Source organism: Staurois parvus, unplaced genomic scaffold, assembly GCF_062004578.1.
Source record: "Staurois parvus isolate SC_StPar_1 unplaced genomic scaffold, SC_StPar_1.0 ptg001621l, whole genome shotgun sequence".
Classification (NCBI taxonomy): domain Eukaryota; kingdom Metazoa; phylum Chordata; class Amphibia; order Anura; family Ranidae; genus Staurois; species Staurois parvus.
Window position 1 is genome coordinate 118,504 of NW_028319417.1, and position 14,973 is coordinate 133,476.

At 41.9% G+C, this 14,973-nt stretch overlaps 1 protein-coding gene across 2 annotated transcripts in view; it reads right to left on the reverse strand.

Annotated features, from left to right (window-relative positions):
• Window positions 1-1,299: 1,299 nt before the first annotated feature.
• The window catches only part of LOC149435037 (uncharacterized), a 72,143-nt gene continuing 58,469 nt past the window's right edge, over window positions 1,300-14,973 (reverse strand). For both annotated transcript variants that reach the window (XM_089663075.1, XM_089663073.1), the window contains exons 8-10: window positions 13,465-13,572; window positions 6,923-7,021; window positions 1,300-5,128 (exon numbers count right to left, since the gene is read on the reverse strand). In XM_089663075.1, the coding sequence (XP_089519201.1) occupies window positions 4,971-5,128; window positions 6,923-7,021; window positions 13,465-13,572 (365 nt within the window). In that variant the 3' untranslated portion in view covers window positions 1,300-4,970. The remainder of the gene's footprint in view (window positions 5,129-6,922; window positions 7,022-13,464; window positions 13,573-14,973) is intronic.

A 14,973-nucleotide genomic window follows, 5' to 3' on the forward strand; every position in this document is an offset into this window, starting at 1 on the left:
AGATGGTTTAGACTAGCAATTGAACAAGCGTACCGAGCAGAGGGTCTAGAAGTCCCGGAGGGAATCAGGGCGCATTCCACCCGGGCCATAGCAGCTACTCAAGCTGAGCTGGCAGGAGCTTCCCCAGGACAGATTTGTAGGGCAGCAACCTGGTCCAGCTACGGAATGTTTGTAAAGCATTACAGACTCAACCTGGTCTTGGTGCAATAGCAGGCCTTTGGAAGTAAGGAACTGCAAGCGTTCAGCCCGCCCGAGAGGTGAGTACTCGCTTATCCTCTCAAGGTGCTGTCCTGAAAGACGAAAGGGGAAAAATCAAGTTACACTTACGGTAACGTCTTTTCCAGTAGTCTTTCAGGACAGCACTAATTGCCCACCCTTTTGTTGCTGAATATTCTAGGAGATGTCTTATTGTGGTCATGTTATCTCATATTGTGTCTCCCCAGGTGACCGGAGGTACGGATCAAGAACTGAGGTCGGAGGGGAGTGATACTTTTTATTTTGGGTGGAGGTGTTTCCTCAGGTGGGGAGGAGCCGAGGTCTCTCAATGTGCTGTCCTGAAAGACGACTGGAAAAGACGTTACCGTAAGTGTAACTTGATTTTTGTTTTTTGTGTTGCTTAGGGCAGCACAAAACCTACATACACCACTGCCTGTGCCTGAAAGACTGCTTACCCCTGGAGGCATATATCCTGGAAAGTGAAACAAAAAACAAGAAGCACACCAACCTTGCGCATTACCTCAGTAACATAATTTATTAATAGAAGATAGGTACTCACAAACAGCGAATAAAATCGGGCATGTAGTCCTCAAAGGGACTTCAAAGATAAGAAGCCAGCGCGAATCCCATCAGTAGCCAGACCTGAACCTTGTAGCTCTCCCCATTGTGTCTTTTCCCCTATGTTAGCATTGTGTCCACAGTAGCACTTGCGTAGGCAGGGCAGAGTAGGACTGGCCATAGTGGGATTACTTTGACGCAGTTGGCCAGCTTAAGCATGTATTGCAATATGTGTGAACTAAATATCCCTATTTATTGCATAGTTTGCTTGAAAGGGTATATACCAGTGTGCAGCGGGTCCTTCAGAATTCCCATCATGGGAGTAGACACTCAGTATAGCTGACGCGTTTCGAAGGCTATGCCTTCTTTCTCAGATATATCCTGGCTGCCTATCCCCAGCTCACAATACATTCAGTGCTGGAACTGCGTTCCCACTGAAAAAAAGCTCTGGCAGGAGGACACAGAGGCCAACAAAGAATCCATGGGGGTTTGGGAAACGTTATCAAAAGCAAAAACACACACTAGTTCTACAAGTAGGTTTAATAACATGGATAAATTAAAACATGAGCAATGAAAATAACAAATATACAAAATCTAAAGTATCGAAAGACTTTTAAAACCTCCATATACAAGGGAATGCATTTATTATTATTATACAGTATTTACATAGCACCAAAAGGTGTGCTCAGCGCTGTACATTATAGTGGGGGACAGAACATGAGACAATACAGTAACAAAACATGAGGGGTTCAAGGGCTTACAATCTAGGTAACAATAAATATATCTGAAACTGTAGGCACTCATTGGTAAACCACCAATACTTAATCCTTGCACAATGTTTGTAAACAGTATTCCTTATGGAATACAGTAGTTCTAACAATACACATTTAGTAAAAGAAAAAAAAAAATACAATTTTTGAGCTCAGACATATTTATACAATAAAAATGATCATATTAATGGAATGTTTTGTCTCTGGTTTAGCAACTCAAAAGTCCAATATATACATTCATTTGCTCTTTTTATATAAAGTAAGTTGGAATGTGGTGCCTTTTCATCATTCATCGATCAATCATACATTATTTATTCTGTATCAGACCAAACACCAATTGAGATCTCCAGGTACCGGAAAACTAGTGCTGATCGATAAGTCAAACATCCACAGATTTAAAAATCCCACAGAACTATACGTTCCACTGAGGGGTTTGTATTTTCCTCCTGTAAATATCATGAATGTACAAATACTGTCTACATTACTGGAATGTGAAGCCTCCTGAGATATGTAAGACTGCTGACCCTCTATAACAGGGGCCCCCAAGCTTTCTAAGCAAAGGGCCAGTTTACTGTCCTTCAGACGTTAGGGGAGCCGGACTGTGACCAGTGGGAGCAGAAAATGCCCCGACATCAGAAGGCATAAACAGTGCCCCTTCATTGGTTTGAATGGAAGGAATAGTGTCCCATTGTTGGTATCAATAGGAAGAATAGTGCCCCATCAATTCTGTCAGTGGGAGGAATAGTGCCCCCTCGATGGTGTCAGTTGGTGGGATATTGCCCCCAAGGACAGATAAAGACAAGCCAAGGGCCACGTCCGGCCCCTGGCCGCAGTTTGAAGGCCACTGCTCTATAAATTGAACAGAATTTCTCATTGTAGTCCACAAGGAACTGCACCCTATGTCCTATGAAATGTCCACAAATATAATAATGTATATCTTTTAAAAAAAATGCAGCAACCACCGGATTCTTCTGGTATAGATATAGAGCAGGGATTTCCAAACATTTTAAACAGATGGCCAGTTTACTGTTTTTCAGACTTTAGGGGGGGTCAGATTGTAGCCAGAGGGAGTATAAAATGTCCGGGTGTTAGCGGAAGCATACAATGCTTTAGTATTAGAGGGAGGACTTTTGCCCCAACACTGGTGTCCATGGAAGGCATAGTGCCCCATCATTGGTGTGATTGGGAAAAATAGTGCCCCAATCCTTTGTTTCAGTGGGAGGAATAGTGCCCCATCATTGGTGTCAGTGGGAGGAATAGTGCCCCATCATTGGTGTCAGTGGGAGGAATAGTGCTCCATTGGTGCCAGTGGGGGGGGGGGGTAGTGACCCATTGTTGGTGTCAGCGGGAGGAATAGTGCCCCAATCCTTGGTGTCAGCGGGAGGAATAGTACCCCATCATTGATGTCAGTGAGAGGAATAGTTTCCCATTGTAGGTGTTCGTAAGAAGAATATAGCCCCAAAGGCCAGATGAAGGTAATCAAAGAGCCACATCCATCACCTAGGACGCAGTTTGGAGACCACTAATATATAACTTAGAGTTTTTAAAGACTCAAATATGCTCACAGAAAGACATTGGCAACTATCATGTAGATGTTTTAAAAAAGTGGGAGCAGCATCCATGCAGTGATGTGGTACAGATGACATCCGTGTAATATCCCACAGTATTATGATGTGGAGATAGTGATTCTATTGCAATGTTCACAGTCATGTCACCCTTCATGGGTGTCATCAGTAACAACCTTCAATAGTACAGATGTTAAACCATAGACATGGCACATGCGCTTCATGCAATAGTTAAAAACTGGCATTCACCCCTATAAATCACATGGAAAAAAAATGGCCAATGTCCATCCATGAACTCAAAATTTTTTTGGATGAATTTCCACTGGTGTGTGGCCAGATTTAAATTTTTTTAATAATTTGTTCAATTTCCAATGTGGAGTCAAATCAATGATTGTTTTCAGCCGTAGTGACCAGAAAATTTGAAGGAACAGGATGGAAATTTTTTTCTTGACTGAACACCTTTTTGTGAATGTGGTTTTTGTTCAGGAAAAAACATACATATTGTAATATGCCTGTTCGAGGTTCAAGAGATTCCTATTTAAGTCTATTATTATTATTATTATTATTATTATTATACAGGATTTATATAGCGCCAACAGTTTGCTCAGCGCTATACAAAATAAAGGGAGACAATACAGCAACAATACAGTTCAAAACAAGAGGGATAGGAGGGCCTGATCCTTGGAGCTTACAATCTATTCCATTCAAGTAGCAGGTCTAGTTTAAATATTTAGGGCTTTCAAACAACATTAGATGACCCAATGTTGGCATGAATAAATGCTCTGACCAACAAATTTTCCATATGACCCTTCAAATGAAATTCTACTGGCGTATGCAAGCTCTGGTCTCCAACAAGGTGTACCGGCATCACGTGACCCCCACTCAAAGGAGAAGCCAATTGACCTCACTCACAGTAGAATGAAATGTTTTTATGCCATGAAGTTTACTTTGTTGTAACCGTCACTCTTTGACTGAATACAGGTCTGGGAAAGATCTCCAACCAGCGATGAGCAGAAATAAGGAAACCATGGCCATTACCTGAGATGAAGTTGTCCACAAACCCATTATATAGATCAAAATGTAAACCAAAAGAAGGCATTTACTGGAGGAAAAATGAGCTACAGAAATAGTACCTGAATCCTGGAGAAAAGAATATAACTTATTATTATTATACAGGATTTATAGAGCTGCAACAGTTTGCTCAGCACTTTACAAAATAATGCTTATATTATCTTCTGTGATGTTCTAGTGATATCTAGACAACCTTCATAATAAATTAGTATAAATATATTGCGTACTAAAACCAATGCCAACAGGAAAATGCTGGCCACAAGAATGTGCAGTTATTCAAAAGGCAACTAGAAGGAACCAACAGATGGATATACACTTCAACCCAAAACTCAAGGTTGGTCAAATTCTCCCAAAGCAGGCTATAGTTACTATAGGAAGACCATAAAAAGGGGCCTTTGGCTCTCTGAATCTTATCATATATGCATTTAGGTATTGCGGAAATTTCCCACAATTTCAAGTGCTTTTTGTAATATAAAAAATATATTTATAAATATCAATATCAAATAAAGTCCATCAGAGAGAGGAAAAAGCACTGCTAATCGACCTAGTGCATGAATATGTGGATGAGTGTGGCCAATGCCGCTCCAGCCAGATCACCTGAGATGCTTTGCCAAACCAACTGGGGCTTTGTCACAGGTTATACCTAGATCTCATCAAGTAAAGTCCAGTTATTCTGTGCAAATGTGTTCAACTTGAAGGTCTAGTGGTCCCCAAAGTCTTTTGAAGCACTTTATATACAAAATTTAAAAAAATGGAAAATGTTGAACATGTCGTCTAAAGAAGTTCGATATTAAAAATTACTTTGGTCATCCTCTGTGGCTGGCATTTGCTGAGCATCATTCTCTGGATGTCTCCCCATTCCATTATGTGGAGGGAGATCACTAGAAGGTTTTTTCTTCATCATTTGACTCTCCTCAGATGTCCCTTCCTTGGTTTTTGGTGGAGAGCCTAGAAAGACATTGAAAGACACCAATGCTGTGAATTTGAAACCGTTAATCAGAAATGCCCATCTCATATCTTGTAACAAATTCCAAGTAGGACAAGAGGGAGGAAGCTTGCCCATTATCATAACCATAGATGGAACTGTTTCTATTCTTGACACTTATCAATCTGATTTCACACTTCAAGGAAGTCACTGCCTTTATAAGGGTTTCTGTCCACGTTGGTATTCTAAGCATGGACAGAACATGATCTACTTTACATGCATGAATTCCCTATCATGTTACATCATGCATGTACAGGATCTTGAATATTTAACTGTGCCCAATCAAGAATTTTCCAGTTTTACATCCCTGCTAGTTAGTGATATTTGTTATTTACAGGGGTAGTCTGGTGGGACAGGTCACCTGTAGATCTTTTATGTCTCTTGGAAAAATAAGAAGTTAAAAGTAGTAGCCCCTCATAATAGCCACAGCAGGTATACAGAGTTGGGAACATATTACAGATCAATAGAGTCCCTGAAGAGATAGGAGATGTGCTTTACAAATATTTATTATTTATATCTGTTTTGGATGACTTTAACTCTAATAGCTATCTAGAAACAATAAGGGGATGGATATTGGGGTGTTCTAGAGGCCTGCAGAGTAACTCAAGACAAGAAGTGGACCATTAATGCTCTCCAATATCAGCCTCAGGGCCGTGGATAAGGGGGTACCACCAGTCCTCCCATATGTGGTCCAGGCCAGCAGGGGGGGGGCCAGGAAGCTGAGTGAATCAGATGTGGGAAGGGAGGGGGATCGGCAGGGGGGGGAGGCAATTACTGTAACCGATCCCCCTGTATGGCTGTCTCTGCAGTAGCTGAAAGAAGCTGGATTCTCCTCTCCCTCCTCCCCTTTCAGCTGTTGCAAAGAGCCATACAGGGGATTGTTGGCAGTAATTGCCCCCCCACACTGCACCCATCACTCTCCCTGTGCACCATACGATCAACCCCTGCTGCCCAGGCCCCCCTGTGTGCCCCCACCCCTACAGTCCTGTCACCTTCCCTCCTCTCCTTTCAGTTGCAACCACACAATAGGATCCTTCAGGATGGAGAGTGGGAGAAGGGTCCGGTAAATGTCACATTTACCAGCCCCTTTCTTTCCTGAATGAATACAATGAGTGATCACTACCAATCACTAACTGTGTTAATTTATAACTGAAGCATAGTAAACTGTGTGTGGTGGGTTTTTCCCTTTTCTATGGAGGTTGTCACGTCTGAAGAATATATTTTGTGTGTGTGTTGCTGAAATGCGTTCTTTATATATTACAAAATATATTAATTTTTTTTTTAAATATATATTTTTTAAATATATTCTTCAGGTTATTTTAATATATATTTTTACATATATTTGTAAATGCATTCCAAAAATGTAGATTTGTATTTTTAAAGACATACAGTGTATTTGAAATGTATTTTTAAAAATATTTGAGATATTTTGTAATAAACACATTTCTATGTATGTTCATTTTAAATATATTGAATACGGCCAAAATTGTAGCATTTCAAATATATGTCAATATATTTGGGAAGAAAATTTTTTAAATATATTTAAAATATATTTTTCTTACATATGGGAACCTAGGACCCGAAATCTGCTTAAAATCAAATGTTGATGTACTGCACCTTGATTTTTTTTTTCTTTTTTTTTTTTTTAAGCTACGTGGCCCTTTTGAATGTGTACTGCTTATGTTTTGGAAACCAACCTAAAGCAATTGTAATTGTAATAGGAAAGTCCTTTAAATGTAAAACTCTAGAGTACTTACTACATCTATAGGTTAGGTAAAACAGGAAGGCAGGTACAAACAGGAATATCACAAAGGCAGCGAAGAGGCACCCTGTCTTCTGAAGATCTATTCCACCATCTGTAAAACATGAATAGGAGATAAAAAAAACTATTTCAGATGTTCTATTTATCATATCCTGGCACAATCTTAAAGAGGAGTTCCACCCAAATCCTAACTTTAAACCTACTCCCAGCCCCATTCTAGGCCTAATCTATCTAAACCTGTGAAGAAAAGATCCCTATACTTACCTATTTAGAAGCCGCTCCAGTCTGGTCTCCAGCAATGGCTTCTGCGTAGAGAGAGAAAGCTGACAACGGCTGAGAAATGAGTAGGAGATGACGTCACCCATAGACTTACTACGGGACATCCAATGTCGGCTGCCTCTGCTCAACACAGAAGCCACCGCTGAAAGCTCAGCCTGGGACCGGACCAGAGTGGCTTTAGAATAGGTAAGTCCTGGGATCTTGACCACAGGCTCATCAGGGTCTCAGAGGGCAAACAGGGCAAGAAGAATCACTAGAACTAAATCCGGCCATACATCAGTTGAATTCGGAAAGACTTTTCTTTCGAAAATCTTTTCAAAGAATTTTCATTCAAATTTCGCACCGTTGGTGGGCCACAGAAATGGCTGCTTTTCGTGTGACCATCGAATCTGAGTAATCAGGTATTTGGAAAAATGAACGAATTTCTAATCAATGATGGGAGAATCTTGCAAGATATATAAATGAAAAGGAAATGAGCTGTAACCTGGAAAAAAAAGAAAATTCTTGGCCACATATTTTTTTTTTTGTAGCAACATGAGGTGAAATTGAAGGCTCGGTTGAATTTCTAAATCAATGGTGGCATCGTTGGATTACAAAATGCACAAAATTTCTGATTTTCTAAAGAAGATTTGTTTGGAATTTGACCCATGTATGGCCTGCATTAGTGAAAAAATACAAGATATAGCCATGAGTATGAGGACCCACCTCAAAATGATTGTGCTCAGGTGTTTCTAATGGAGGGTACTATTAATGCTACAGCATATAAAGACACGTTCCAGCATGACAGCCACAGTGCACAATGCCAGATCTATAAACGTATGGCTTGACCAATTTGTTGTGGAGGAACTTGCGTGTCCTGCACAGACCCCTAACCTTAACCCTACAGAACACCTTTGGGATGAATTAGAACACCAATCGCACGCCAGGTCTTCTTGGTCAACCTCGTACATGCTCTTTTTGTTCAAAGGGCACAAATGCCCACACACACTCTCCAATTTCCATTCCTATGGAAAGCCTTCCCGGAAGAGTAGAGTCTTATGATTGCAAAAAGGGGGAGGGGGGACAACACTGAATTAATGCCCATGGTTTTGCAATATCAAATATGTTTATATAGGTGTGAAGGCATCAAGGAACTTTAGTAGACTGCATAGATCCCTGACCTCAACCTTCTTGGACATCTCTGAGATGAATTGGAAAGATGATGGTGAGCCAGGTCTTCTGACCCAACACCAATATCTGACCTCACAAATGCTCTATTGGCTGAATGGCATAAGTTCCCACAAAAGCACTCTAATATCTTATGGGAAGCCTTCCCAGAAGAGTGGAGGCTGTTATGGCCCCAAAAGTGGATGTAACTCTATTATTGACTGTTTTTGGGATATTCAATACGCTCATATAGGTGTGAAGATGTGGAGGAACTTGGGTGGCTTGCACAGACGCCTGACCATAGACTCCTTGAACACCTCTAGGATGAATTTGAATGGTGATTATGAGCCAGATCCTCTTATCCAAAATCAGCACCTGACCTCACAAATGCCCTTTTGGCTGAATGGACACAAATTCTCCAAAGCCTCATGGAAATCCTTCCCGGAAAAGTTGAGGCCGCTATAGCCAGGCAGTGGATAAGGAGGTAACACTAGTCCTGTACAGAGCCCAGGCCAGCAGGGGGGTCCCAGGCAGATGGGTGAATCGATGTGGGCAGGTAGGGTGATCCACACAGTGGGGGAAGGGGGGGAAATTACTGGAACCTATCCCCTGTATGCCTCTCTCTGCAGCAGCTGAAAGCTGGATTTTTCTCCTCTCCTTCCCAACGGCAGCTGCAAGCACATAATAGGATCCTTCAGGATGGGGGAAGGGTCCAGTAAATGCCACATTTACCAGCCCTTTCTTTTCCTGAATGAACACCATGAGCGAATCAACTATCAATGAATGAGATATCAATCACTCATTGTGTTCATTCATAACCGAAGCATAGTAAACTGTTTTTTTTTGTGGTTTTTTTGGAGGTGAAAGGGGGTCTTGTCGGGTTGGCTGTATGGGGCCCCATGGTTTCTAACAGCAGCCCTGGCTTTAGCCACAATGGGTGGATGAACTCTATATTAATGACCATCATTTTGGAATGGGAAGTCCAACAAGCTCCTTTAGCTGTGATGGTCAGTACACCAGGGGTTTACTGACAACTCATGGGGCTCCCGGGCAATAGGGGATCATGGGGCCCCTGTGTCCTTGCCCAAACTCAAAATAGCCTATGAAAAAGGTACCAGGGGCGTCTCATGGGGCCCCCACTGACTCCGGGCCCTCGGGCAGTGCCCGAGTTTCCAAATGGTCAGTCCACCCCTGCAGTACACTATCATCAAAACTACACTAACATTTGGCCATATAGGATATAATAACTGTAGTACAAGCAGCTGCCTAGTCCCCGTACTCCAGCAATGTCTATGGGGATGCCAAAGCATGGATTCTTAGAAGATAAACAAATCTTCCATTTTTTTTTCCCTTCTATTGGTTGAACTGGATGGACTTGTGTCTTTTTTTTCTCAACCAGACTAACTATATTACAAACCATACGTATGCTCATTCTCTGTACTCGGAAGCATCATTTTCATAGCAAAATGTACATTTCTGAATAAAATTTGCACTTTAACCGCCTTCCGTCTTACCTATAGCAGTAATACTACTACAGGGCGGCACGGGTGCACAAAATCACGTATTGCACAGTTGTTCGTGGCCTTGGCTGTCAATCACCAGGTCTCGACAGGTGATTACTCGCCGGCATCTGGTGATCGAGGAGCATTACCGATGGGGGAGAGAACTGTAAAACACAGATCTCTCCCCCTGTCAGCTTTAGCACACTGCTTTGTATGGCTCTGCATAGCACAGCCATACAAAGCAGCGTGCTTACAGTTGAAAGAACAGACACAGCACAAAGTACAGTGTCAGTGCTTTCTATTAGCACTGATCACTGTATTGGTGTCACTGGGGATGTCAGTGACACCAAGTCAGTTACCCCCCCCCCCCCCCAGTGTCAGAATGGCCGCTGCAGTCCCGCTATAAGTCGCTGTTCGCCCCCATTTACTAGTAAAAATTAAAAAAAAAAAATCCCAGTATCTATACTGCCGTTTGAAGATGCTATAATTTTCACGTAAACAAATTAATTTACACGTATTGGGATTTTTTTCTTGTAGCAAAGACATGGAGCAGAATACATTTTGGCCTAAATTTATGATTAAATTTGATTTTTTTAAAATATTTTTACTGGACATGTTTAATAGCAAAATGTCAAAAGTATTTTTTTTTCCCAAAATTGTCTTTTTTTTTCTTTATAGTGCAAAAAATTAAATGAACAGGCAATCAAATACCGCCAAAAGTAAGCTCTATTTGTGGCAAAAAAAGGATGTAAATTTAATTTGGGTGCAGCGTTGCATGACCGTGCAATTGTCAGTTAAATTATCGCACAAAATGGCCTGGTCAGGAAGGGGGGGTGGAGCAAATCCTCTGGAGGGCGAGGGGTTAAATTGAATTTATATCTTAATTTAAAAGGATTAGTAATCAAACTGTAGAAAAAATATAATGATCATTACGACAGCTCACCAGTCCTTCGATATGGTGACTGCATTCCTTTTCTCAAAATACGCCTCCCTACTCAATGAGGAGGAATGTGTAGCCTAAATCAGGAGAGCAGCCTAGGGTGACAACGCTGTTCCTCTATAGATACAGTACAGTGAGTGTTGCCTCCCTAGGACAGGACGTGTGTTACTGGAAGGATCTCCGGGTGAAAATAAAAAGCCTGAAGTATTAGGCTCCATGTACACTGCATCTGATAAACTGACGTTCAGGAGCTTTTCTGCGTTTTACTTCAGCAGCCCCTGAACCCTCCCTAATGTTCTCCTATGTGTCTGTGTACACATCGTCCTTTACAGGCAGTTGACTTTACAGTTGTTTTTTTGAACGCAACAAACGTGTGTTCAGGAGTAGATTTTATCAGTGTTTCAAACGCTTGTAAATGCGGCTAACCGCGTTTATAAGCGTTTGGAAATTTTTTTTAACTGTTCCATTTCCAGATGCTGTCCAGAGCCTTTTTTCATCATGAAAAATGAATGCACAGCGTTTTCCCGGTACTCAAATGGACCCGGTACACCATACTTTGCAGTTTTGCATGAAAGAAAATCTGTTAGACACTGCTGCAATAATTTCTGCACAGAAATGAGCTGGAACCAGGGGTGGACTGACCATTCGAGCACTGGGTGTTTTCCCGAGAGCCCGGGGTCAGTAGGGGGCCCCATGAAATGCCCCTGGTACCTTTTTATATGATTTTTTGGGTGTGCTTTGAGTGTGGGCAAGGACACAGGGGCCCCCATGATCCCCTATTGCCCGGGGACCCCATGAGTTGTCAGTCCGCCCCTGGCTGGAACACATGCAAACACCACAAAAAAAGACAGCTAATCTCCACACATACTGCTCTCTCTGCTTCTGCTCTCTCTATTTCTCTCAATGTCTGAAATAGTAAATTTTTTACTGTATTTTTCAGTGCATTTTGGAAGGTCTCCTGAGGTTATCTCTAAAAAAACACTTCTAATGCAGGCCATAGATGGGTGGAAAATTGGCCGGGGGAAAAAAAAAAAAAACGGCCAATTTTCAGATCGTTAGTGTGAGAAGAAGAAACATTGTATCTGAAATGGATACAAATAGATACAATGTTGCAACTGCTATACTTTCAAATGTCAAATATAATAGCGGAGCTCTCTGCAGGGACAGAAGTAATTACTCCTCTATTATATTTGCTGGCTATAGACGGGACGAAAATCGGCCGTTTTGTTTTTTTTTTTTTTTAAACCGTTGGTGGTAACGTCAGCTGCTTGAACGACCGATTTTTCGTTTTTTTTATTTAAAAAAATGGCCTGGCTTCGCCTTGTCTATGGCCTGCATAAGGCTCATAAACGCCTACACAAACCCGACTAAACAGATGTTTTTAACCTCCGTTTTCCAGCAGTCAGTTTCCATCGCTCAGAAGTGTCCCGCGTACATGGAGCCTTAGAAAACGAATCCAGCCGCCACATCAAAGAACTAGCATGCTGCAATATGTTATGGTTTTGTTTTGGGGTTTAGATACAATTTATGTATCTGAAAAGTGAGAATGGCTCTGGACCTTCTCTAGCTAAACACATTTAAATTCAAATTCCCACTCCAGAAAAAAAAAAATATTTTTTGTCTTTTACGTTTTTTGGATTCTGAAGAATGGAGAAAAGAGCCGCTATTAAAGGAAGGGATAGCGAGTGTTCTGTTCGGGAAACGGAGTATAAAAGTGAACCTGTCACCTTGCCCTCCATTGACACAGTTTTCAAATGTGTTTAACCTCCCTGGCGGTATTCCCGAGTGTAGCTCGGGGTAAAGTTTCAGTACCACAAGCAGTAACCCCGATCTACACTCGGGCTTACCATGCGGCCTTGCTCAGGGGGTCCCTGCAGCGCTTACCTTGTCCTTCGCTCCCGCGATGTCCCCCCTGCAGTGTCCCCGGCCATCTCCTCCAGCTGATGCCGGCATCCGGCTCCTGTGTTCCGGTCCCTGTGACGTCGGGACGTACGGGCGCCGTCGGCGGCGGGAAATTTGAAAATTTTAAAAAATGTCATTTTTTTCCAAACAAATTTTACATAGTAAAACATTGCTGTTTCAACCCATTTCACATACATTTTGTCCCGAGTGCTTTGTCTGGCGCCCTGCCTGTATTTTGACTGTTCTTTCTGCCTGGAAACTGGGAAAAGTCCATGGCGTCCAAAAAGCGTCCCTTTAGGTCAGACGCGGTTTTAGACCGGCTAGAGAACAACGATAGTAAATCAGAACCACTTGCAGAATTGAGTGATAATGATTGGTGGGGGAAATTCCTCATCAGACACTGAAAACGATTCTGCGACTGAGCTCAGCGATGTGCGAACTTGGCGCTATATTTCACATTTCAGTGTTTTTGGTTTGATTATATTATTGAATTAAATTTATTATTATTATTTTTTATGATTATTTATTAAATTATAATTTATGATTTCGTGTTTCAAATTTTATCCTCCCCGGGATGTTTACTAGACTCTTGTTCGGACAGATTTAAGTGAGTTATTCCTAAAAATTACAGCCTACAATAAAAAAACTACATATTTCCATGCAAAAAAATGGTACCGCGTTCAGCACCAAAAATCTGAAATAATCAGACCGCTAGGGGGGTTAACAAGGTGGAAATGCTGATTGCATGTACATTGTTCGGGGACTTACATGTGACGTGGTAATGGATCACTAGACACGCTGTAAAGGCCACTTCCAGTACCCGTGCGAAGTACAGCAGACATTTCCAGAATTTCTGACATTTTTCACATTTAAGCCCTGGAATTCAATGCAAATAAAAAACATTTTTGATAATCATGAAAGAATATCACCGGCGCTCAGATAAGTTATATAGTCTAGATAAGGAGCTAAAGTTCACATTGCAAACATTTCATTCAAACAGAAAAAAAGTGTAAATTCTGTCCTTCCCTTCAGTCTTGCACAAATAATACCGGCTCCTCTCCTGGACTGAAATGGCTTCCTCTGATTTCACTGCACACTGTGAGCTTCTCACCATGTGCATTAGAAGCTGCAGTAAGTCAGTCAGACAGACCCCCCCCCCCATCCTCATTTTCTCACTGGCGGATATCCAGCATCATCTAGTCCTTTCCTCTCCAGCCTAACTGTCCCTGGCCCAAACCCCTTTCATTCATTGGATTTCGGGGTTTTGAATAATGGAGGCCCAGCATCAAATGTGGGCATTACCTAGGGTGGTCTTCATGCGAATAGAGCCCATCTAAGTCTAAGCCCATATAACTGGATATAACATTTATAGGTAACATTGATCCAGGGAATATCCAATTGCCTCTCGGGGGATCAGGAAGGAATTTTTTTCCCAGCAGGAGTAAATTGGATCGTGCTTTGCTGTGTTTTTGCCTTCCTCTGGATCAACTGTGAGTGTAGGATTATAACTTATAAAGTTTGAACTTTTGTCTTTTTTTTAGCTAGACTAACTATATAAGCAAGCCCACTCCTCTAAACATCAAGAAAAATGTAAGGTTCCCACCAACCGATCCATTTCCCCCCTTCCTGAGCCATACCTGGCCCCACATTCCTTCAACAGGGTGTGGTGTCCCCCCCCTCCACCCCTCAGCACAGCACCTTATCTCTGTTTTGATGATGACAATGGCCTCTTTCCCACAACCCTGGCCTGGTAGCTGTGGGGGGTCTGCAGACAGAGGGCTTGGCCACTTTATTAGGTCAATTGCTTGGTAAACAAATTGCTAATCAGCCATCCACTTGGCAGCAGCTCAATGCATTTAGGCATCTAGACATGGTGAAAACTACTTGCTGAAGTTCAAACAGAGCATCAGTGGGGAAGAAAAGGGATTTAAGTGACTTTGAACATGGCATGGTTTTTGGTGGCAGACGGGCTGGTCTGAGTATTTCAAAAACTGCTGATCTACTGGGATTTTCCTGCACAACCATCTCTAGGGTTTACAGAGAATGGTCAAAAAAAGAGAAAATATCCAGTGAGCGGTATTTGTGTGGAGGAAAATTCCTTGTTGATGTCAGAGGAGAATGGTCAGACTGGTTCGAAATGATAGAAAAGCAACAGTAACTCAAATAACAACTTGTTACAACCAAGGTATGCAGAATACCATCTCTGAACGCACAACACGTTGAACACCTCCACACCGGGTGTCACTCCTGTCAGCTAAGAACAGGACACGTAGGCTA